The sequence below is a fragment of the Pan paniscus genome, chromosome 8, assembly GCF_029289425.2.
Source record: "Pan paniscus chromosome 8, NHGRI_mPanPan1-v2.0_pri, whole genome shotgun sequence".
Lineage (NCBI taxonomy): Eukaryota > Metazoa > Chordata > Mammalia > Primates > Hominidae > Pan > Pan paniscus.
Genome location: NC_073257.2, coordinates 80,127,659 through 80,153,754, shown reverse-complemented (window position 1 = coordinate 80,153,754; position 26,096 = coordinate 80,127,659). Strand labels below are relative to the sequence as shown.

The 26,096-nt window shown below is 39.3% G+C and overlaps 1 protein-coding gene across 27 annotated transcripts in view; it reads left to right on the top strand.

Moving 5' to 3' along the window:
* The window catches only part of HERC4 (HECT and RLD domain containing E3 ubiquitin protein ligase 4), a 154,570-nt gene that overhangs the window by 85,039 nt on the left and 43,435 nt on the right, over nucleotides 1-26,096 (top strand). For 24 of the 27 annotated variants that reach the window (XM_003830302.5, XM_055092894.2, XM_055092886.2 and 21 more), the window contains 2 exons: nucleotides 737-909; nucleotides 22,813-22,932. In XM_003830302.5, coding sequence (XP_003830350.1) covers nucleotides 737-909; nucleotides 22,813-22,932 — 293 coding nt within the window. The remainder of the gene's footprint in view (nucleotides 1-736; nucleotides 910-22,812; nucleotides 22,933-26,096) is intronic. The other 3 variants (XM_055092904.2, XM_063607693.1, XM_063607692.1) reach the window with 1 other exon arrangement.

Sequence of the window (26,096 nt, the reverse complement as noted above, 5' to 3'; positions counted from 1 at the left end):
ATATGTAGAAGTAATAATGTCAGTACAAGAACTTTAAAGCTGAGGGTAAATGGAGGAAGCAACAAGCAAGGGGTAGAATATGGGAATCTGAGGGAAAAAGAGTCAAGCAGGGACTGAAAAGAGTATTGCTTTCCTGTTGTCAGAAGTTTTTGTATTCTTTCTGCCTGCTTCATAGGATTGAAGTGTTTGTACTTAGTAACTACAAATAGTGAATGTGGGGAAGGACCCATATGTTACACTTTACATTGTTCAGCTTCTGTATTTGATCTTCAGGAGTACCTTGCATTTTAAAGGTAGTGGTTCACAATATTTCAACCATATATTAAATTGAAAGATAAAAGTTAGAAAGATCCTTTAGTATTAGAGCAATACAATTTAAAGAATGTTTTGTTTAAAAATTGAAACTGTAATTTTCAAAACATTTTTTAAAAACTGGTTTTAATATTAGGTATAGTGGTGAGTTTTTTATATAACTTAGGAAACCAAGAATATAAATTCAACAAGACTTTCACACTTTATTTTTGCTTTTGAGAGCTTTTCGGACAATATTGTTTAACTTGGTCGGGGGGAGGTTTATAAACCTTAGAAATGTTACATAAGATATTGTGTTATATGCATCTTTCTGGGGTTTTCTCAGGGTTAACAACTACTGTTTCAGAAAAAAGTCAGTATGATTTTGAAAATTGTGATTTTTTTAAAAATTCATTTTATTTGCATGTTCACTTTTTAATAACAGAAAACTGGTGGTCAGTACTTGAACCTCCACTATTCCTCAAGATAGTAGAACTTTTTAAGGAAGTTGTGGTACATCTTTTGAAACTCTACAAGATCGGTATTCCCCCTTCTGAAAGAAGAATTTTCAACAGTTTTCTTCATACTGCATTAAAGGTTTTAGAAATACTACATAGGGTATGTCCAATCGTTCCTTTATTTTCCTCTTTCCCCATTCCTATTAACAGATTGATACTGTTCATTTTAACATTAATCTATTAAAGATTTAGATTGGCAAAAACAATGCATATTATAGAAATTTGGAAAAGTTATCTATACTTTCTCTTAAAAGAAGTAATAAACCTGTCCTTTGGAGCTCTGGTCTTACCTGACTTTGTTAGGCATGTATAGATAACTTATCCATAGTTGGGCAGAACAATAACATACTAATGAGTTAGAATTCTCCTTATATTTACTTATGAAGAATATAATTTGTTAGTTTGCATTATATGGTTTTTGTTAGCTATAAGTGGTTATCCTGTTAAAGAGATTGGGTCCTAGTTGTAATTATGAACATTAAAACTTGTGTTCTTTTGCTGTAGGGTACTAATGGCCTCAAAGTAGAACATTTCATTTGAAACAAATGACTAATTTAAAATTGGAACCATATGTAATTCATTAATTTACCTATTGTTCTTCCCTGCCCTTCTTCCCAGTGTAACAAATAGTACCCTTTACACTTGTAGCAGTTCAAAGTTATATGAAGAAGTAGACTCTGAGCTGTTTCATTAAAGATGGATTTTCATCCCTGACAGTTGGTAGGTATACCTCTGTTATGCCATTTGGTTTTCTCAAGTTGCTATTTAGATGAGACATGACCTAAGGGAGAAGCGTATATTTCTAACCTATGGAATGACTAAAAAACCCACATGAACCTTTAATCTTTAGTTTCTTCTCCTTAACAGCTTCTTTGCATTTTCAGACCCTCTTGCCTAGTGCTAAGGTAAATAATAAAGGGATAAAGGAGATAATCCATCTGTTCTTTGTCTAAGAACAAACCTTTACCGGCCATTTATTTTCCTATTTTAGTGAAGCTCCTGGGTATTTTTCTCAACTACTTAACTTTCTGGACTTACTTTTTTCTTTGGTATTTAGTATGGCCAAGATTCCTAGAAAAACAACTCATTTCTCTTCATTTTGATTGACGAAATCATAGCCATGTATTTCCTAGGGAAACAGGTCATTCTTATGTTTGCCTTTACCCAGAACAGGGCTTTCTTTTAGCATATCAGGGTCCAGGTCTGCAGTAAACAGTTATTAAGAAGATTCTCTAACTACATGAGATGGGTCTCTACCTTTCTGTGTACTGTTTGCCGAGGATTCAAGAGATTAATTAGATTGTTTCTTTTCTCTGGACTTCATCCTACTACTTTGGTGAACAATCCCTTTTCAGCTGGACCCTATTACCAAATAATTACTCATTCTGTGCTTTCATTATCTGCTTATCTTTATTCCCCCCTTTAAAAAATACTTTTTTTTCTTAGCTTGTCTTTTACCTCGAGAAAATGGAAGGGGCAGAGAAGGGGGGGATATTGAACATTTTTTCTTTCAAACTATAGGCAGAACTTAAGCAAGTAAGTTAAATTACCTGCCTAGCTCAGTAACTTCAGTCTCAACTAAGGAAGAACTTGATAGAGTTTCATCTTCAAAGACCTTTTTGATGGACTCATTCTAAATACTAGAATCTTCACATCTTGATGGTTGAAGGGGAAGGGAAAATTTATTGCTTGCTAACCACTAACCACTAGAACCTCCTTTGTCTGTAGTTCATGTGAATACTCTAGATATATTTAACTTTAAAACCCTATATGGTCAGTATTTTGCCCCTTTTCATAGACTGGAAAAATGAATGTCCACATTTATATCAGCAGATATAGTAGTATAATCTGTTTAGAAGGGGGTTTGATTTTATTTTATGCCCCTAGATCTAGAAGTTCATATTCTAGATCACATACAGTATTATATTATAGGCGCTGGACTAGGAATCAAAAAGATCATATTTCTAACCCATCTGTGTTGCTTCCTACCACTGTGATTTTGAAGAAGTCTTTTTCTTTATCCCATATGCAAATGAAGAATTATCTATAAGGATTGAAATACCAGCCATGATAGTTTTCCAAGATTTATGTATTGTTTACATTATACAATATGGGCTGGGCGTGATGGCTCATGCCTGTAATGTAATCCTAGCACTTTGGGTGGTGAGGCGAGCGGATCACTTGAGATCAGGAGTTTGAGACCAACCTGGCCAACATGGTGAAACCCCGTCTCCACTAAAAATACAAAAAAAAATCAGCTGGGTATGGTGGTGCATGCCTGTAATTCCAACTACCCAGGAGGCTAAGGCAAGAGAATTGCTTGAACCCAGGAGGCAGAGGTTGCAGTGAGCTGAGATCATACCACTGCACTCCAGCCTGGGCAAAAGAGTGAGACTCCGTCTCAAAAAAATAAATAATACAATATATGTAAGTTATTATATATTCATAAGGCAGTGATTTTGTTACCACCACCACTTGAATGGAAAACCACTACTTTTGACTTGAAGAAATTATTGGGTTATGAGGAAACTGGGTTCTTGTTTGCAGTAGTTACACAGTCAAAAGCAGGATGATACTGGTATGACTTTCTTAAACATCTCTTTTTGGGAGGCTTTAGAGCAGTGAATTATCTTTCTTCTATGCCTTAGAGGAAACTTTGCTTCATCCTGCTGTGCCATAAATAGGTATCTGTAGATATGAACTATGAGGGACGATTTATTTGTATCATTCAAGAAACCTATTACTATCAAAACTTGTTTATTCAAAGACACCTTGTATCTGACAGCTGCCTATATTCCTTCCCTCTGCTCTGTGGTTAAGAATTAAGGGGAATTTCCTCAGTTTTCTTCTTTCTCTAACTCTGGAGGATGATTATGAACCAGAGAACTGGACTTTGTGTTCCCTATTCATTTCAGGATTTATGGATGCACTTGTTCCTCCCATATGTCATGTCCTTTGGAAAGTTTTTGAATTAAAAATCTTTTTCAGTGCTCCAAATGGCATCATAAGAAAATACCTTTGGTACCTGCTGTCAGGAATGGATGTATTATCAGCTAAATGAGTTTACTGGCAAATAATTGGGTTATTTAGTAGTTTCCAAGTTCCACGTAGTACATTATAGACATGCTGGTATGCCAAAAGAGAAGCCTTACTTGGTCTGTCTAGCCTAGTTGCTACATATTTGTGCTGATCTAAATCAGTGGTTTTCAAACTATTTTCTGCGGAACCCTTAAATAAAACCAAACAGATAAAACATACTCACCATAACCACCCTTGAACTGAGGTTTTTAAGCAAGAATACTAAACTTTAATTAAAATGTGAAATAAAAGTGTTATAATCAAACTTATATAGGTTTTATTTTGTACATTTAGGCAATAATTGTAAACATATAAGTTGTTTTGAACTTCTACCGTGTGACTTCTTTTTAAAATTCATTTTGCAAATAGAGTGCCTACTATGTGCTTATTATTATATTAGATATTAGTGATGTAGTGATAAAGAAAAGACATGATTTCTGCCCTTGTTGAGCTTACAATATTGAGAGATTGTCTGAACTTTTTGGTCTTTATGTTACAGCATGGTAAGTACTAGATTAGGGAAAATGCAGAGTGCTATGAGAACACTTGGGAGGGCATGTAACTATGAAGGACTAAGGAAGACTTCCTGGAGAAAATGATGGCTGATTGAACCTTATCTACCATGCGAATATATTATTTTTATTCTAACATTAACATTTCTTTTCAAAAACGTATATATCATATCAGCAAGATATACAAACTGCAAACACTGGTTGCGTTTCTTTAATTTTTTTTTAATTCTTAATTTTTGTGAGTACATAGTAGGTATATCTTTATGGGGTACATGAGATGTGCTATGAAATACTAGGTTTGGCCGGGTGTGGTGGTTCACGCCAGTAATGTAACCCTGGCACTTTGAGAGGCTGAGGCCGTTGGATCACTTGAGGTCAGGAGTTCAAGACCAGCCTGGCCAACATGGCGAAACCCCATCTCTACTAAAAATTACAAAAATTAGTTGAGTGTGGTGGCACGTGTCTGTAATACCAACTATTCAGAAGGCTGAGGCAGGAGAATTGCTTGAACCCAGGAGGTGGAGGTTGCAGTGAGTCGAAATCGTGCCATTGCACTCCAGCCTGGGCAACAGAGTGAGACTCTGTCTCAAAAAAAGAAAAACCTAGGTCTTACTCATGTTTTTTTTAATATTTTTATTTTTATCTATTAGCCTTCCCAACCTCATCCATGCCCCTGCCTCTCCACTACCCTTCCCAGCTTCTGGTAACCATTCTTCTACTCTGTGTCTCCATTAGATCCTACAAATAAGTGAGAACATGCGATATTTGTCTCTGTGCCTGGCTTATTTCACTTAAATAATGTCCTCCAGTTTTGTCCATGTTGTTGCACGTGACACAGGAATGTCACTCTTTTTTTTTTTTTTTTTTTTTTTTTGAGATGGAGTCTTGCTCTGTCGCCCAGGGTGGAGTACAGTGGCGTGATCTCGGCTCACTGCAGCCTCTACCTCTCAGGTTCAAGCAATTCTCTGCCTCAGCCTCCCGAGTAGCTGGGACTACAGGCATCTGCCACCACAACTGGCTAATTTTTTGTATTTTTAGTAGAGATGGGGTTTCACCACGTTGGCCAGGCTGGTCTCGAACTCCTGGCCTCAAATGATCCACCTGCCTCAGCCTCCCAAACTGTTGGGATTACGGGCGTGAGCCACCAAGCCTGGCCAGAATAGTACTTCATTGTGTATAAATACCACATTTTCTGTATTCGTTCTTTTTTTTTTTTTTTTTTTTGAGATGGAATCTTGCTCTATTGCCAGGGCTGGAGTGCAGTGGCACAATCTCAGCTCACTGCAACCTCCATCTCCCAGGTTCAAGCAATTCTGCTGCTTCAGCCTCCTGAGTAGCTGGGATTGCAGGCTTACACCACCATGCCCAGTTAATTTTTGTATTTTTTTTTTTTTTTTGAGACAGAGTCTTGCTCTGTTGCCCAGGCTGGAGTGCAGTGGCGCGAACTTGGCTCACTGCAAGCTCCGCCTCCTGGGTTCATGCCATTCTCCTGCCTCAGCCTCCCGAGCAGCTGGGACCACAGGCGCCTGCCACCACGCCTGGCTAATTTTTTTTTATTTTGTATTTTTAGTAGAGACGGGGTTTCACCGTGTTAGCCAGGATGGTCTCTATCTCCTGACCTTGTGATCCGCCCACCTCAGCATCCCAAAGTGGTGGGATTACAGGCACGAGCCACAGTGCCCGGCCTTATTCATTCACCTATTGATGGACACTTAGATTGCTTCCAAATCTTGGCAATTGTGAACAGTGTAGCAGTAAACCTGGTAGTGCAAATACCTGTATGATATACTGCTTTCCTTTCTTTTGGGTAGCTCCTCAGCAGTGGGATTGCTAGATCATGTGGTAGCTCTATTGTTAGTTTTTTGAGGAACCTCCAAATTGTTCTCCATAATGGTTGTACTAATTTACATTCTCACCAACAATGTACGAAGGTTCCCTTTAGTCCACATCCTTGTCAGCATTTGTTATTGCCTGTCTTTTGGATAAAAGCCATTTTAACTGGGGTGAGATATCTTACTGTAGTTTTGATTTGCATTTCACTGGTGTTCGGTGGTATTGAGCGCCTTTTCATATGCCCGTTTGTTTTTGTTTTTGTTTTTGTTTGCTCAGTGCAACCTCCGCTTCCTGGGTTCAAGCAATTCTCCTGCCTCAGCCTCCCAATTAACTGGGACTACAGGCCCACGCCACCATGCCCGGCTAATTTTTTGTATTTTAGTAGAGACGGGGTTTCACCGTGTTGCCCAGGCTGGTCTCGAACTCCTGAGCTCAGGTGATGCACCCGTCTCAGCCTCCCAAAATGCTGGGATTACAGGCATGAGCCACTGCACTCTGCCGCCTGTTTGGTATTTTTATGTCTTCTTTTGAGGAATGTCTATTCAACTCTTTTGCCCATTTTTTAAATTGGATTATTGCATTTTTTTCTATAGAATTGTTTCAGCTCCTTATATATTCTGGTTATTAATCCCTTGTCAGATGATTAGTTTGCAAATATTTCCTCCCATTCTGTTTGTTGACTGTTTTCTTTGCTGTGTAGAAGTTTTTTAATTTAATGTAATCCCATTTGTCCACTTTTGCTTTGGTTGCATGTGCTTGTGGGGCATTAGGAAATTTTTGCCCAGACCAATGTCCTGGAGAGTTTCCCCTAATGTTTTCTTAAGTAGTTTCATAGTTTGAGGTCTTAGATTTAAGTCATTAATCATTTTGATTTGATTTTTGTATATAGTAAGAGATAGGGGTCTAGTTTGATTCTTCTTCATACAGATATTCAGTTTTCCCAGTACCATTTATTGAAGAGACTGTCTTTTGTCCAGTGTATGTTCTTGGTTCTTTTGTCAAAAATGAGTTCATTTTAGGTGTGTAGATTTGTTTCTAGGTTCTCTATTCTGTTCCATTGGTTTATGTGTCTGTTTTCATGCCAGTACCATGCTCTTTTGATTACTATACCGCTGCACTATAATTTGAAGTCAGGTAATATGATTCCTCCCAGTTTTGTTCTTTTTGCTTAAGATAGCTTTGACTATTCTGGGTCTTTTGTGGTTCTGTGTAAATTTTAGGATTGTGTTTCCTATTTCTGTGATCAATGTCATTGGTATTTTGGTAAGGATTGCAATGAATCTGTAGATTGCTATAGGTGGTATGGACATTTTAACAATATTGAACATGGAATATCTTCCATTTTTTGTGTCCTCTTCAATTTCTTTGATAGTTTTTCTTTTTTTCTTTTGAGACGGAGTTTCACTGTGTTGCCTAGGCTGGAGTAAGTACGGTGGCCTGATCTCGGCTCACTGCAACCTCCACCCCCCCGATTCAAGTGATTCTCATGTCTCAGCCTCCCAAGTAGCTGGGATTACAGGCCACGCCAGGCTATTTTTTAGTAGAGATGGGGTTTCGTCATGTTGACTGGGCTGGTTTTGAACTCCTGGCCTCAAGTAATCCACCCGCCTTGGCCTCCCAAAGTGCTGAGATTACCCGGTGTGAACCACCATGCCTGGCCTATTTCAGTTTTATTGAATGGTTTAAGACTTGTTTTATGACATAACATATGGTCTGTCTTTGAGAGTGATCCATGTGCTAAGGAGAACAATGTTTATTCTGCAGCCATTGGATGAAATGTTCTGTAAATATGTGTTTGGTCCATTTGGTCTATAGTGCAGATTAAGTCTGATGTTTCTTTGTTGGTTTTCTGTCTGTACATCTCTGTCCAGTGCCCAAAGTGGAGTGTTGAAGGCTTCAGCTATTACTGTACTGAGGTCTATTTCTCTCTTTAACTCTAATAATATTTGCTTTGTATGTCTAGGTGCTCCAATGTTGGGTGCATATATGTTTACAATGATTATATCCTCTTGCTAATTTGACCACTTTATCATTATATAGTGACCTTCTTTGTCTCTTCTTACACTTTTGTAATCTATTTTCTCTGATATGGTAGCTACTCCTGCCCTTTTGGTTAACACTGGCATGGGATATCTTTTTCCATCCCTTTATTTTGAGTCTGTGTGTCTTTATAAGTGAAGTGTGTTTCTTGTAGGCAACAGGTCATTTGGTCTTATTTTTCTATTCATGCAGCTTTATGTCTTTTGATTCATGAGTTTAGTTCATTTACATCCAATGTTATTGATAAGTAAGGACACACTCCTGCTATTTTGTTACTCATTTTCTGGTGGTTTTGCAGTTTTCTCTTCCTTTTTTTTTCTTGCTGTTTTGTTTTTAGTGAAGGTGATTTTCTCTGGTGATATGATTTAGTTTTTGCTTTTTATTTTTTGTGTATGCGTTATATGCTTTTGGTTTCAGGTTACCATGGGGCTTGCAGATACTATCTTATAACCCATTATTTTAAATTGATAACAACTTAACACTGTTTGTATAAACCAATAAGCAAAAAGAAGAGTAATGAAAACTCTACACCTTAACTTTGTACTCCTGCTTTTTAACTTTTTGTTGTTTCTATTTATATCTTATACTCTGTTTTGAAAAGTTGTTGTAGTTGTTATTTTTGATTGGTTAATTGTTTATAGTCTTTCTACTTAAGAGTAGTTTACACACCATAATTACAGTGTTGTAATATTCTGTATTTTTCTGTATACTATTGAGTTTTATACCTTTAGATGATTTGTTATTGCCCATTAATGTTTTTTTCTTTCAGATTGAAGACCTCCATTTAGCATTTCTTATTCCACAGGTCTAGTGTTGATAAAATTCCTCAGCTTTTGTTTGTCTAGGAAAATATTTGTCTTTCAGGGTGGGGTGCGGTGGCTCATGGCTATAATCCCAGCACTTTGGGAGACTGACGCGGGTGTATCACCTGAGTTCGGGAGTTCGAGACCAGCCTGACCAACATGGAGAAACCCCGTCTCTACTAAAAATACAAAATTAGCCAGGCATGGTGGCGCATGTCTGTAATCCCAGCTACTTGGGAGGCTGAGACAGGAGAATCATGCCAGTACCATGCTGTTTTGATGACTATCTGGAAGGCGAAGGTTGTGGTGAGCCGAGATTGCACCATTGCACTCCAGCCTAGGCAACAAGAGCGAAACTGTATCTCAAAAAAAAGTATTTATCTTTCATGTTTGAAGGATATTTTCACTGGATAAATTTTTCCTTCAGTACTTTAAATGTCATGGCATTCTCTCCTGGCCTGTAAAGTTTGCCCTGAGAAGTCTGCTGCCAGCATATTGGCACACCATTGTATGTTATTTGTTTTTTTCTCAGACAGGTTTTTTTTTTCTTTTTTTTTTTTCTTTTTTTTTTCTCTTTTTGAGATGGAGTCTTGCTCTGTCGCCCAGGCTGGAGTGCAGTGGCACTATCTCGGCTCACTACAAGCTGCACCTCTCAGGTTCACGCCATTCTCCTGCCTCAGCCTCCTGAGTAGCTGGGACTACAGGTGCCCACCGCCACACCCGGCTAATTTTTTTATATTTTTAGTAGAGACGAGGTTTCACCGTGTTAGCTGGGATTATAGGTGTGAGCCACTGCGCCCAGCTCTTGTTTTTTTCTCTTTCTGTTTTCAGGATCCTTGGTTTATCATTGACCTTTGGAAGTTTGATTATTAAATGTCTTCAAAGAGTCTTATTTGGATTAAGTCTGCTTGGTGTTCTACAGTCTTCTACTTGGATATTGATATCTTTTTCTATGTTTGGGAAGTTCTCTGTCATTATCTCTTTGAATTAATTTTCTGCCCCATCTATCTCCTCTTTAAGGCCAGTAACTTAGATTTGCCCTTTTGGGCCTTTTTTCTAGATTCTGTAGGCATGCCTTATTGTTTTTTATTCTTTTTTCTTTTGTCTCCTCAGCTCACTAATTCTTTCTTCTGCTTGATCAATTCTCCTATTAAAAGACTCTGAGACATTCTTCGGTATGTCAATTACATTTTTTCAGCTCCAGAATTATTGCTTCATTCTTTTAAATGATTTCAATCTCTTTGTTAAATTTATCTGGTAGAATTCTTTCTCTGTATTATCTTGAATTTCTTTGAGTTTCCTCAAAATAGCTATTTAGAATTCCCTGTCTGAAAGGTCATGTGTTTCTTTTTCTCCAAGATTTGTCTTTGGTGCCTTATTTTGTTCATTTGGTGAGGTCATGTTTTCCTGGATGGTCTTGATAACTTAACAGATGTTCCCCTCTGTCTGGGCATTAAAGAGTTAGAGTTACATATTTATTGTAGTCTTCGCAGTTTGGACTTGTGTGTCTTCGTGCTTCTTGGAAAGGCTTTCCAGATATTCAGAAGGACTTGGATGTTGTCATCGCTTAGAAGCTGTATCTGCTTTAGTTGGCACCCCACACCTAGTAATGCTGTGGTTCTGGCAGACTCATAAATGTACTGCCTTGATGGTCTTGGACAAGGTCTGGAAGAATTCTCTGAATTACCAGGCAGAGACTCTTGTTCCTTCTCTTTCCTTACTTTTTCCAAAACAAACTTTGTCTGTTCTGAGGCACCTGGAGCTGGGGGTGGAGTGACACAAGCACCCCTGTGGCGATGCTACCACCAGTGGGACTACACTGGATCAGACCTGAAACCAGCACAGCACTGGGTCTCACCCAAGGCCTGTTATAACAACTTCCTGGCTACTGACTATCTTCACTCAAGGTGCTGGCGCTCTACAATCACCAGGTGGCAAAGCCAGCCTGGCCTGTGTCCTTCCCTTCAGGGCAGCTAGTTTCCCCAGGCCCTTGGTGACTCCAGAGGTGCTGTCTGGGAGCCAGGGACTAGAGTGAAAAACCTTAGAAGTCTACCTGGTGTTCTGTTGTACTGCAGCTGAGCTGGCCCTCAAACCACAAAATAGTCCTTACCACTCAACCCTCCCCTTTGCAGAGGAACACCCCGGACCTCCCCTTGGCCACTGTCACCAGGGGCCTGTGGGGAGTACTGCCAGAATACTGCCAGTGTTTCCTTGAGGCCCAAGGGGTTTTTTTGTTTGTTTGTGTTTGGAGACGGAGTCTCCTGTCGCCCAGGCTGGAGTGCAGTGACGCAATCTCAGCTCCTCCATCTCCTGGGTTCAAGCGATTCTCCTGTCTCAGCCTCCTGAGTAGCTGGGACTACAGGCCTGCACCACTATGCCTGGCTAATTTTTGTATTTTTAGTAGAGACGGGGTTTCACCATGTTGGCCAGGCTGGTCTCAAACTCCTGACCTCAAGGATCCGCCTGCCTTGGCCTCCCAAACTTGCTGGGATTACAAGTGTGAGCCACCATGCCCAGCCCAAGGGCTTTTTTGAGACAAGGTCTGGCTCTGTTGCCCAGGCTGGAGTGCAGTGGCACAATCTCGGCTCACTACCCTCTCTACCTCCCAGGCTCAAGCAGTCCTCCCACCTCAGCCTCCCAAGTAGCTGGGACTACAGGCATGTGACATTGTGCTGGCTAATTTTTGTATTTTTTGTGGAGATAGTGTTTCTCCATGTTGGCCAGGCTAGTCTTGAACTCCTGACCTCAAGTAATATGCCAGCCTCGGCCTCCCAAAGTGCTGGGATTAGAGGCGTGAGCCACCATGCCTGGTCCTTAAGGGCTCTTTAGTCAGCTTGTGGTGAATGCTGCCTGGCATGGGACTTACCCTCTGGCCCAGCACAGGTCCAGAAATGCCATCTAAGAACCAAGTCCTGGAATTTGTTCACCCTCCTACGTCGGAGCTGGTACCCAAGGTACAAGACAAAGTCCCCTTTACTTTTCCTCCACTTTTCTCAAGCAGGAGTCTTGCCCCATAGCTGCCATGGTAGGGAATGTGTTGAGTCTCACCTGAAGCCAGGAAGTTTCAGGCTCACTCAAGGCCTTTGTACCTAGTACATGGATATTGCTGCTGATTATTCAGGGACCCAAGGGCTCTTCAGTTAACAGATAATGAAAGCTGTCAGGACTGGGTCTTTCTTTTCGAGGCAGTGGGTTCCCTTCTGGCCACTGTGTATCTAGAAATGTTGTTCAGGAGCTACAGTCTGGAAAGCAGTCTTCACAACTTTGACTGGTGCCCTATCCAGCTGTGGCTGAGCTGGTATCCAAGATGCAAGACAAAGTTCTCCCCACTTTTCCCTCCAGTCTCCTCTCCGCAAGTGGAAGGAGAAGATCTCTTTTGGAGCCACAAGCTGTGCAGCCTTGGGTTAAAGGAGGGGTAGTGCCAGCAGTCCCTAAACAGCCCCAGCTGGTGTCTCAGTAGGTCACATGCCTCCCCAGCTCACTGGCTCTGGGCCCAGTTCTGCACTTGGGCTTACCTAGTAGTTGCGGTCTTTGTGGCCTGCACTATGTTTGAAGTTTATTGAGGGCCCCAGAGCACCTTAGCCCACCATGGTGAGGCTTAGAGGAACTCACATTTTGACAACTGGGACCCACAGTTCCCCTCTGGCTAGGGCTGGGTTTTAATGCTCCCTCTGTGGACAGGAGTCAGCTAAGTTTGATCCAGTTTTACTTTTTGCTGTAACAGGGCAGTGCTGAGCTCAATGCCTCACAATTGCTGCATTCTTTCTCTCCCCGGTGCACAGAAATGCTCTCTGCACCACAATGCCTCTGCCAGGGGCTGGGAGAGGGGTGATGTTGGTGATTCAAGACTTTTTTGTATCTCTTTTTTTCAGCAATATGAAGTTGAAACCAGGTGCTGTGAGTGCTCACCTGATTTTTGGTTCTCAGGAAGATGCTTTTTTTGTGTAGATAGTTGTTAAATTGGTGTCCATGCAGCTGGGACAATCAGTGGAGCTTTCCATTTTGCCCTATTGCTTCACCTCTTCCACCTGTTTGCTTTTAGGGATGGAAACTGTGGTTTCACTTTTAAATTTTAAGTAAGATAAACAAAAATATATATCAGAGGTCAGTGGGATGTGAATCATATTCTGCAAGAGTCACTAAATTTTAGAATCCAATGTGATTAAAAATTAGTTTGTATATGTATAAACATAAATATTGGAGAGAGGAAAGCCATTGTGTTTTTTGTATAACTATTCTGTATATTTCTTTTTTTAGTAGAAAGAGTTTGGCTAATTATTTCAGTTGATTAAAGCACAATACTAAAGACTCTACGGTAGGACCTGCAAACTTTTTCTGTAAAGGACCAGATAGTAAGTATTTTATGCTTTGTGAGCCATACAGTTTTTGTTGCAACTAGTCAACGCTCAACTCCACTGTGGACAGCATGTAAATGGATGGGAGTGGCTGCTTTCCAGCAAAATTTACTTAAAAAAAAAAAAAACAGTGGGTAGCATTTGACCCACAGGTTGTAGTTTGCCGACCCCTTTTAGGATGAAAATTTTGGTCTCCATATGTAAACTCGGTGTCTTTGTTTTGTTTGAAAGCTAGTAATAGCAGTATAACTCTGGTCAGTTTCTCCCAAATGAGTATCCTGGCCACAGATATAAAGCAATCAAAACAGTGGGAGAAAAAAAGAACTGAAAGTGCTTTTGTCAATAATTAGAGGAGATAAAAGTATCAACTGTGAAAATAAAAGCAGTATTATTAAATGTGTGCTTCTTAAATTGGATTATTTGTACCTTCATTGCTAAGCCACAAGATCAAGCAAATTGGACAGTCATATAGTGAGTTAAGAATGCATGTGTTGGCTGAGCATGGTGGCTCACGCCTGTAATCCCAGCACTTTGGGAGGCCGAGGTGGGTGGATCACCTGAGATCAGGAATTTGAGACCAGCCTGGCCAATATGGTGAAATCCCATCTCTACAAAAATACAAAAAATTAGCTGGGCATGGTGGTGGGCACCTGTAATCCCAGCTACTTAGGAGGCTGAGGCAGGAGAATTATTTGAACCTGGGAGGTGTCAACAGAGCAAGACTCTGTCAAAAAAAAAAAAAAAAGAATGCATGTGTTATATTTCTGGCTCTGTTACTTATGTGACCTTGGTTAGTTTCTTAAATGCTAAGCCTTAGTATACTCATCTTTATGATCATAATAATAGTATACATTTCATAGGACTGTTTAAATGAGATAATGTACATGAAGTCCACTTTAATGATAGCTTTTATTTTATTATTGGAACATAAAATTTGAGTGATTTTTTTTTTTGAGACAGAGTTTCGCTCTTGTCACCCAGGCTGGAGTGCAATGGCATGATCTCGGCTCACCGCAACCTCTGCCTCCCGGGTTCAAGCGATTCTCCTGCCTCAGCCTCCCAAGTAGCTGGGACTACAGGCGTGCGCCACCATGCCTGGCTAATTGTTGTATTTTTAGTAGAGACGGGGTTTCACCATCTTGGCCAGGCTGGTCTCGAACTCCTGACCTCATGATCCAACCACCTCAGCCTCCCAAGGTTCTGGGATTACAGGCATGAGCCACTGCGCCCAGCCAAATTTGAGTGAATTTTAAGGTAGAGTCTGCATTGTAGTGAAAATTTTAGCTTCCCTTCTTGATATGCATACTGAAGCCTGACAGTCCCCTACGCCCCTCCATGGAATGAGGTAGGGTAATGGTGTTATATATGTGTTTGTTCTCTTTCTCTATTAGGAATACTTCAGGGCAAAAGTTCAGAAAACATGAAAATTGTATAAACAATTCTTTTTACGAAAAATTAACAATAAGCGTACATTATAATACATCTCACTGAAAATGCAACAGATACAGACTGATCCTTGTAAAGTGCCGTTAGAAGTAAGAACTATAGGCAATATCTCTTTTAAGTTTTATCTGTCCATCCATTCATCTCATATTTATTGAGCACCTGTTTGGACACCAGCATTGTCTGGTTAGATTTATATATTTACTGAGTGATTCATTTTGTTCCCTTTCAGATATTCCTTAGTTTTAGTGTATATGTGATTATTCACAAATTATAATACTTTTGTTATTCTTCAAAGGAAAGTTAGCTAGTTTTGTTTAGTTTGTATGTTAGATCAACTTTATTTATTTCTTTGGTGGTTTTTCTTCTCTTAAGTGCAACATCTCTATAGGTCTGCATTTGGCTCCTTTTGTTTTACTTTCTACCTCTCCCTCAACTACTGCCACAGCTTATAGTTGTCTCCTTTAAGGAAAATGACTGTCAGTTAGGTCTCTGAGGCAAACGTTTCTCGAGTAACTTGACAGTCCTGCCATTACTTTCAACTAAGAAAGGTTTGTCTTGTTTTCCTGACCCTGTGTGTATATGTGTGTGTGTGTGTGTGTGTGTGTGTGTGTGTGTGTGTGTGTGTGTGTGTGTGTGTGTGTGTGTATACAGCAATTTTTTTTTTTTTTGGAGACAGAGTCTCTCTCTGTTGCCAGGCTAGAGTGCAGTGGCGTGATCTCGGCTCACTGCAACCTTTGCCTCCCAGGTTCAAGCGATTCTTCTGCCTCAGCCTCCCGAGTAGCTGGGTCTATAGGCACGTGCCACCGCACCCAGCTAATTTTTCTATTTTTAGTAGAGATGGGGTTTCACCACGTTGAATGGTCTCGATCTCTTGCCCTTGTGATCTGCCCACCTTGGCCTCCCAAAGTGCTGGGATTACAGGCGTGAGCCACTGTGCCCAGCCTATGTACAGTAATTTTTTAAATTACTCTTACCCAGGGTTGAAATATTGAAGTTGTCTTTGACTCTTTTCTTGTTTTCCATATCCATTAGCTGCCATGACCTCTGAATTCTTATCTAGAGACTTTAAATCTTCTAGCAATGTCCTAATCCTACTGCCAGCCTCTCTACTTATTCTTGACTATACCTTACTCTCTCAGCCGAATAATATTCATAAAATACAACTGGTTCTGTTACTTTTTAAATCTAAAACCTTATTTCCCCATATATCAACTTTTGCCATAGTAATATTCTGTAACAAAACATGCCAGAACTCATTGGCATACAATGATGAACATTTATTCTAATTCCTACGGGATTGGGCCTTGTTTTAGCCTAAGCCTTGGCTGAGGATGGCTAACCTAGAGACAGTTGAGGTCAACTTATTTCCCAACTGCATGTTGAATCCAGTTTTGCTCCATGTGCCGCTCATTCTCTTTAGCAGTTTAGGTGGGGGCAATTACATACAGATTGTGTCTCTTTAGCTGGTGCTGTTCTCTCTGCCTAGAATGTTCTCCTTCAAACCTTTCGTTTTTTAAATGTTTTCCATTCACTTTCATTTTTGATTTTTATTTGCAGTATCTTCAAACCTACGGAAACATTGAAAACAAATATAATTAAAACCTGTGTGCCCTCCATTCTAGATTCAGCAGTTGTTAACATGCTGTCACATTTGCTTTATATATGTGTGTGTATATTCTTTTTTCATGAATCATTTGAAAGTAAAATGTAGATATCATCCTTTAATACTTAATCTTTCATCTCTTAAGAATATAGGCATTTTTCTGTGTAACATCAGTAGCATTATTTCTCTTAAGGAAGTTAACTATAATTCTATAATATCATCTATCTGTGCATGCATATTTCAAATTTCCTCATTTATAGCAAAAATGTTGTTTATATTAGTGCTTTTTAAATAACTAGAGTCCAGTCAAATTTTGGTTTTTGCAATTGTTTGTTGAGTCTTGCTACTCTCCTTTCTGATTCATGAACATGGTGAATGACTCTTCAGTTTCTCTCAGCAGTACTTTGTAGTTTTCAAGGATCTTGCATATTCTTTTAAAATTTTTATTCCTTCTCTTTCCAAAGATTTATTCCTAAATGTTTTATGTTTTTGATGCTATTGTAAATGATTTTTTAAATTTTTATTTTCCAATTATTTGTTGCTAGTACAGAGAAATTCTTTTTTTTTTTTTTTTCTTTTTTGAGACAGAGTTTGACTCTTTTTGCCCAGGCTGGAGTGCAGGCGCGATCTCAGCTCACCGCAACCTCCGCCTCCCGGATTCAAGCGATTCTTCTGTCTCAGCCTCCCGAGTAGCTGGGATTACAGGCATGCACCACCATGCCCGGCTAATTTTGTATTATTAGTAGAGATGGGGTTTCTCCATGTTGGTCAGGCTGGTCTTGAACTCCCGACCTCAGGTGATCTGCCCACCTCAGCCTCCCAAAGTGCTGGGATTACCGGCATGAGCCACCGTGCCCGGCCTTTTTTTTTTTTTTTTTTTTTCCTTTGAGACAGAGCTTCACTCCTGTCACCCAGGCTAGAGTGCAATGGTGAGACCTTGGCCCACTGCAACCTCTGCCTCCCGGGTTCAAATGATTCTCCTGCCTCAGCCTCCCAAGTAGCTGGGATTACAGGCGTCCACCACCACACCCAGCTAATTCTTACATTTGTAATAAAGATGGGGTTTCACCATATTGGCCAGGCTGGTCTCAAACTCCTGAACTGTGGTGATCTGCCTGCCTCAGCCTCCCAAAGTGCTGAGATTACAGGCATGAGCCACTGTACCTGGCCTAGAGAAAATCAATTGAGTTTTGAGTGTTGGCCTTTTACCCTATGATGTTGATAAATTCTTAGTTCTGGTAATTCTCTTATAGATTGATTCATTTGGCTTTTTTATATACACAATCATGTTATTTTCTTGGCATATTTTATTAACTAAGAATTTCAGTACAATGTTGAATATAAGTGGTTATGGTGGTCATTCTTGCCTAGTTCCTAATCTTAGAAAGGAAGCATTCAGTATCTTAATAGTAAGTATAATGTTAAATGTCGGTGGGGGGTGGGGGCGGTTAGATGAGTTTTATCTGTTTGAAGAAATTTTCTTCCATTTCTCATTTGCGGAGAGTGTTTATTATAAATGGATTTGAATTTTATCAGATATTGTTTCCATCTGTTGAGATGAACAGATGATTTTTTTTCTCCTTTTTTTCAGAAATATTGTGAAATTCATTGATAGTTGGATGTTAAACCAACCTTGCATTCTTGAGATCAACTTTACTTGGCATTATATTTATATTATACTTTTTATATATTATTGGATTTAATTTGCTAATATTTTATTGAGGGTTTATATCTGTGTTCATGAGGGGTATTGATCTGTAATTTTTATTTCTCATATTGCTGTTAGCTTTTGGTATCAAGTTTATTCTGGCTTCATAAAATGAATTAAGAAATGATCCTTCTTTATTTTCTGAAAAAGTTTGATTAAGATTGGTATTATTTCTTTATTAAATGTTTGATATAATTCATCAGTGAAATCATTTTGGCCCTGGAGTTTTCTTTTGGGAAAATTTTAAATTTCCTATTAAATTTAAAAAATAAATACAGACATTTCAGGTTTTCTGTTTCTTCCTGAGTCAGTTTTACCAAGATATCTATGTAATCATGTTTCTTCTTTAATTCCTGATAGTGGTAAATTGTGTCAACTCTTTTTCTTGGTCAGTCTGACTGTAGGTTTATTCATTATTATCTTTTCAGAAAACTCATTTGCTTTTAATTTCTTCTCTAGTGTTTTTCTGTTTTCTCTTTCATTGATTTCTTTGTTTCCTTCCTTCTGCTTGATTTGTGCTTAATATGATCTTTTTTTCTAGATTCTTAAAGCAGAAACATTGATCACTGATTTTAGACCCTTTATTTCTAATATGATCATTTAATGCTATAGATTTTCTTTTATGCCTGGATGTATTAGCATCCCACAAATTTTTATGTTTTTACTTTTAAGTTCAAAATATTTTCCTAAAGCCTCTGTTTCCTAGCTCCAACATTTGGGTCTTCTCTGAATCTGACTCTGTTGATTGCTTTGTCTCTAGACACTTTTTTGTTTTGTTTTGTTTGTTGATTTTTTTTTTTTTTTTTTTTTTTTTTGAGACAGAGTCTCGCTCTGTCACCCAGGGTGGAGTGCAGTGGTGCAATCTCAGCTCACCGCAACCTCCACCACCTAGGTTCAAGCAATTCTCGTGCTTTAGCCTCCCAAGTTGCTGGGATTACAGGCGTGTGCCACCACGGCCAGCTAGTTTTTGTATTTTTAGTAGGGACAGGGGTTCGCCACATTGGCCAGGGTGGTCGTGAACTCCTGACTTCAGGTGATCCACCTGCCTTCTCCTCCCCGAGTGCTGGGATTACAGGCATGAGCCACCATGCCCAGCCTGTTAAGTTGATTTTTGATATGTCTCATAATTTTGGGTTATCTATAAAATAGTAAGAAACTGAAATCAATAGGTTTAAAGCTTATAAATTGGTACACCTCTACTATCTGGTATTAGTGTAAGGATTTGAGTTTATTTAGTCAGGAGTTAAGCTGGAATTGAATTTTTAATTTGCTATAAATACCTTCATTACACTACAGGCCTGTAATGCTAGAGGAATTTGAGGCCTCTAACATTGGAGGAATTTGAGGCCTGTAGTACAGTGTTTAGGGTGGAAGTGGGGTGTCAAATGGTTTTTGTGAATGTTTGTGCCCCACTTTGCATGCCTACTCCTTAGAGGGATTTTGTTCTCATTCTTTCCTCTTGTCAGTTGTAAACTGGTATTGCTTGTTACTCAGTGCTTTCAAGATTGGTAGAGGAGAGGGAACAGAAATGGTTCTTGGTTGTTGTGGTATAGCCTTGGTTTTAGGTAGATTATGTGTGCCTGGACCTTTGTCAGAGTTCCCTCCCCTCTTCCTGTGGCAACCAAACTCTGCTTCCGATTTTTTTGTGTGGCAGTTTCTGCTCCCTCCCCCAGCAATTGCAGACCTCTAGTCCTACTGATAGAAGATTCTGAGCCTAGGACTGTTCTTGTCACCTTTCCTCCCAGGAATTGAAGGTTTTTCCCTCCCTCAGCAACAAGACATGGGTTTGCGTCCCCTTCCTCAGTGGCTGAAGGCTTTTGCTCTGTGTGAAAGAAGGATCTGGGCAGGGTGACGGGGCTTTGTTCCTTTCTCATGTGGCAGCTAATTCCTTGTACCATTGAGAGAGGCTCTTGATATTCTGCCTTGTTTCCTTTTTTCCCCCCCCTCTGCCTTGTTTCCAGTTGTTTTCATGGGCACCCAGTGGCAGTCTATGGACAAGAGGCTGTGAGTGAGTGCCAACTGCCTGGGACTCTGCAGGATTTCATACTATCAAGCTACCCCACACTCAGCTTTAAGTGATCCTTAAAATTTTAGTGTATTACTTCTGCTTATATGACAGTAGTAGTTTCCTCTTTCTCTCTGCCACAAATGAGCCATTTCTGGTACCCTGTTACCTTTTGTAAGTATTTGTTGATCCTTGGATTCAGGCTACTTGGTTGTCTTGTAACTTTAGCTCTCTCACAGGTTCAAGAAAAGTTTTCAGTAATTTAGAAGTGTTTTGTTTAATTGCCAGTATTCTAGGATTTTCCAAATCTCTTTCTGTTACTGATTTTAGTTTAATTCCATTGTGGACAGAGAACATATGTTGTATACTTTGGATTCTTTTAAATGTATGAAGACTTATTGTATGGTCCAGGATTTGGTCTATCTTAGTGAACATTTCATGTACAATTATTAGGTGAAGTGTTATGACAGTGAGTGCAAGTTGGTTTAAATTGTTATTCAGATCATCTATACTTGCTGGTTTTGTCTATTTTTTTCTATCAGTTAATGAGAGCAGTGTTAAAAATCTCCAACTATAATCATGGTTCTGTTGATTTCTCTTTCATATATTTTCAAGCTCTGCTGTTTTTGGATTGTTGTGACTTCTTGGTGAATTAATCCTTTTATTATTATGAAATATGCCCCTTTTCCTCTGGAAATGCTTGTTTTGAACTCTTACTGTAAGAGTAGCCTCTCTGGCCAGGCGCGGTGGCTCACACCTGTAATCCCAGCACTTTGGGAGGCCAAGGTGGGCAGATCACGAGGTCAGGAGATTGAGACCATCCTGGCTAACATGGTGAAACCCCGTCTCTACTAAAAATACAAAAAAAAAATTAGCCAGAGGTGGTGGTGGGCGCCTGTAGTCCCAGCTACTCGGGAGGCTGTGGCAGGAGAATGGCATGAACCTGAGAGGCGGAGCTTGCAGTGAGCCGAGATCACACCACTGTATTCCAGCCTGGGCAAGAGAGCGAGACTTTGTCTCAAAAAAAAAAAAAAAAAAAGGAGTAGCCTCTCAGCTGTGCTTTCTGTTGGTTTATTGGGTTTGAGTTTTATTTATTTATTTATTTATTTTTAGCAGGTCTTACTTTGTGCATTGTGCATTCATGGTTTAGAGTTAGCCAAGGATGTGGGGGGAATTTGCACATAGATTTTGGGGCTTCGTCCTCTGGATTCCTTTCTTTGATTTTTTTATTCCTCACTGTCTGGCTGTGCTGGCAGCTTCAGTCTGTCTATTAAGACTGCTGCTTTCTGCTTGAGCTCTATCCTCTACTTGTGTCCATTCCTGTTTCTGCCTACTTTTGGTGGATCTCCAGTGTTTTTAAGTACAGTAGTTGTTCTTTAATGTATTGTCTAGAGTTTATAATTGTTAGTGCCAGGAAGAGTAGTCTGATACAAAGTATTCTGCCATATTTAGTACCAGAATTCCTCTAGTCTCTTTTAATTTAGAATAGCTCCTAACTTTTTTTTTTTCAATCCCTGCTACCTTGACTTTTTGAAGATTCTTGGCCAGTTTTCTTATAAAAGTTTCATAATCAGGATTTGTCTCATTGTTTCCTCATGGTGATGTTTATTTAACTTGTTCCTCTATCCCTTGTATTTCCTATAAACTAAAATTTAGATTAGGAGACTTGATTGGATTTGGGTTAAACTGTTTTTACTTCATAGATCATTTGTATGCTTCTTGTTGAGCTATATCACCAAGAACATAATATTTCATTGTTCCAGTATTGGTGATGATTAGTTAGATCACTTGATTAAGATGGTGCTCTCCACTGTAAAGATTTGTTTTTATCTTTGTAATTAATAGGTAATCTCTAGGGTGGTAATTTGCATCCTCTTCATTTTTCACATCGTGTCCAGATATCACCTCCTAAAGTTTATTCTAATCAGATGCCAGCACAGAGCAACACTTAACAAGCATTAGCTGCTATTATTATTAAGGTCCCATTTCCCAACCATAAGTCTTTATAGTATCTAGTTTATATATACCATATACAGTTTAATCATTACATATCTCATACTGTGTTGTAGTTATAAAGACATGTCTTTTCTAGATTTTGGGGTACTGAATGCAGATATCACATCTTACAAATCTTTGTGTCTCCCGTAGCACTTAACTAGCATTTTGCATATAGTAGGCACTCAGTAATTATTTTTTGTAGGAAGAAAAAAATAGCTAAGAAAATCCCCAAAGCATTTTTTTCTTTAGATATTTTAAATTTCTCTGTCTTGGCCAGGCGCAGTGGCTCACGCCTGTAATCCCAACACTTTGGGAGGCCAAGGTGGGCAGATCACAAGGTCAGGAGATCGAGACCATCCTGGCTAACACAGTGAAACTCCGTCTCTACTAAAAATACAAAAAATTAGCCGGTCATGGTGGCGGGTGCCTGTAGTCCCAGCTACTCAGGAGGCTGAGGCAGGAGAATGGCGTGAACCCGGGAGGCAGAGCTTGCAGTGAGCTGAGATTGTGCCACTGCACTCCAGCCTGGGTGACAGAGTGAGACTCCGTCTCAAAAAATAAAAAAAATTTGTCTGTCTTGAGTACTGGTTAAATTTAATGTCAATTACATTTTCTTTTGTAGGTAAATGAGAAAATGGGACAGATTATACAGTATGATAAATTTTATATACATGAAGTACAAGAATTGATAGACATAAGAAATGATTATATCAACTGGGTCCAACAGCAGGCCTATGGAATGGTAGGTTTTCTGTGCAATTTGTGATTTCATTTTTATGTATATGTATCTAATAAAAAAAGAAACAATTGCTTGGTTTTGAAATGAGAAAGTTTTTTCAGAACTTTTATCCAGAACTTACTTTTTAAATAATAACACATTGCAAAGGAGTGCTATATATTTTACAATATTTATAAGCAAACATTCTACTCTTTTACCAAAGCCAAACCAAAGAAATGGATTACACTTTAAAACAAAACAAAACAAAACAAAACAAAAAAAACCTACAAGTGTGAAATGGATTTTTAACTCTTTTATTTTCCATGAGGTTGCCTCTTATTTCTCCAGTGTTGAAAATACTGGCATTCTTCATACTGGAACTCCTAAGAATGCATTATTGTTGTGAAATTGGTGCTTCCAGACTACCAAAAGAGGGCTGGGTGTGGTGGCTCATGCCTGTAATCTTAGCACTTTGGAGCCTGAGGCAGGTGGATTCCCTGAGCTCAGGATTTCAAGACCAGCCTCAGCAACATGACGAAATCCCATCTCTACTAAAAATACAAAAAATTAGCCAAGTGTGGTGGCACATGCCTGTAATCCCAGCTCCTTAGAAGGCTGAGGCATGAGAATCACTTGAACCTGGGAGATGGAGGTTGCAGTGAGCCGATTATGTGTTTACTTTTGTTTCAGATTTTTTATATAAATGTGGGTGCGTACATCTTTTTATGTAGCTAAGTCTTTAATAACTAGACACTATCCCATTAAAATAGTACCATGGTCTTATAAAACTTGAATTAGGCACATAAAATTTTAATGCAGAAATGGGTAAGCAGTTAGATACAAAATATTTAGGTTTACTACTCTTATTTGCTAGCCATTTTTGTATACTTGAGGCCCACTTTTCTGTACCCAGGTAATTTAATATGTGTGCAGCAGTTATATGATAGAAGGGTGAGTAACCTTTCATTGTTTGCTAGGCACCAGCTGTAAGCTCCTTGTGGATGGGTGCTCTTGTCAGTCAACCAGCACCTCTGACAGTGTCTAGAATATGTCTAGTAAGCACTAAAAAAGTACAGTAGTTTTTGAATGGCAATCTGGTTAGTGCACGCTGTTTTTAGGATACTCCCACCTCCCGGAATCAGGTTGCTTCTAGACATCTTTTCCTTCCCTAGTGTACTTGGGTCTGGACTGGGAGAGACTCATTGACTTTTCTCCTGAGTCACTTTGAGGCTGGGTCAGGTTTATAGCCATTCTATAGATTTAGGTCTACTCATTTGTTTATTCAACAAACAGTGAGAATCTGTTGTATAACAGGCACTGATTTAGGTATTGGAAATACAGTGGTGAACCGGACAGAGCCTTGTTTCTCATGAAATTCGTAATCTACTGGGCAAGATTGGCAATAGTCCAACAAAGCAAAAAATACCAGCTAATAATATGTATTATTAAAATGAGGGGACTTAGTAAAGATAGGTTTCAGAAAAGACTTATCTAATGAAGTATGAGTACTAATCTGAATGACAAGGAGCAGCCCTTTAAGATCAGGGCAGAGAGAATTTCAAGAACAATGAACATTTGGTAAAATACCTTAGGTGAAAACAAGCTTGACATGATTGAAGGACAGAAAAAAGCGAGCATTAGGCCAGGTGTGGTGGCTCACGCCTGGAATCCCTGCATTTTGGGAGGCTGAGGTGGGCAGATCACGAGGTCAGGAGTTCGAGACCAGCCTGACCAACATAGTGAAACCCCGTCTCTACTAAAAATACAAAAACTTAGCCAAGCATGGTGGTGGGCGCCTGTAATCCCAGCTACTTGGGAGGCTGAGGCAGGAGAATTGCTTGAACCCAGGAGGTGGAGGTTGCAGTGAGCCTAGATTGCACCATTGCACTCCAGCATGGGCGACAGTGTGAGACTCCTTTCAAAAAAAAAAAAGAAAGAAAGGAAAACAGCCAGCATGGCTTATGGGAGTGAGGAGGGAACAGAGAAATGGGCAGGGGCCAGATCATAGAGAGTTTAGTAAACTAGGATTAGGAATTTGGATTTTATCTAAAGTGTTAATGATAAACAGGGGAAACTTAATCTGATCTTTTTGAATAATCAGTTTGTTGGCTGTGTAGGGAACGGGACAGAAATGAAAGATGGAGATCCATGAGAAAGCTATATTTTAGTAGATGAGGGGAGAGGAAATGATGGGTTTGACTAGGATGATGGTTGTTTAGATGGAAGAAGGAAATGGACTTGGAATATGTCTTGGAGATAAAAGGGAATCTTGGAGACAAAAGGAAAATAAAAATCACTGATGGATTGGATATGAAGTGAGGAAAGGCGAGAAATCCACAAAGATTAAAAAGCAGGTGTGGTAGAGGGAAAACTAGGAGAGTCTTGGAAACCAAAATTTAAAAGTGAAAGAGAGACTGTTGAATGCTGCAGAGAAGGAGGATGAAACCTTAGAACTGACAGTGAATTTGGTTACATGAAGGTAATTGGTAATCTTGATAATACCATTCTAGGGTTGGGATGTTGTAAAGAGAAATTTAGAGGTAAGGAAGCAGTAACAACCATTGGCAATACTTTGAAGAAGTTCTGCATTGAAGAGGAACAAAACAAAACAAAAAAAAAATGGAGTGGTAGCTGGAATCAAGGGATAATTTTTTAAGAAAGAAAATAATTGACCTCAGCAGTTTTGAATAAATATTTCCTTTTTTCTTCATCTCTGACCTAGGTAAAGCTTCTCAAACTCTTCCTTTAGAGAACCTGTGATGGCAGGAGAAATAACATATTTCTTAAGGATTTAACCTTCCCTCAGCAAGACTTGAACTGAGGCTAATTTTCTATCTTTAAATGCAAATTTTGCATTATGGGCATAATAGATATTGCAGTATAAAAGAGATTTAATTTATTTGTCATTGAGGAAAATTGATTCTTCAGGAAATGAACCTTGTTCATACCAAGACTTTGCATATAAACCCTCACACACCAACCAGGGTACCCTACGTCTTTTAGCAGTGTTTTTGAAAGGATTCAGAACATTTGGAGGGATATGTGGACCCTTATAAAGAAGAACAATTTCTTAAGAAGCCCAGTGTTCACTTACATATTATATAAATATATACACAAATTAAACTAGTTCTAAACTCTTGGTGTTTAGCTCTTAAAAGAACTCTAAGACCACAACAAATTTATAATTG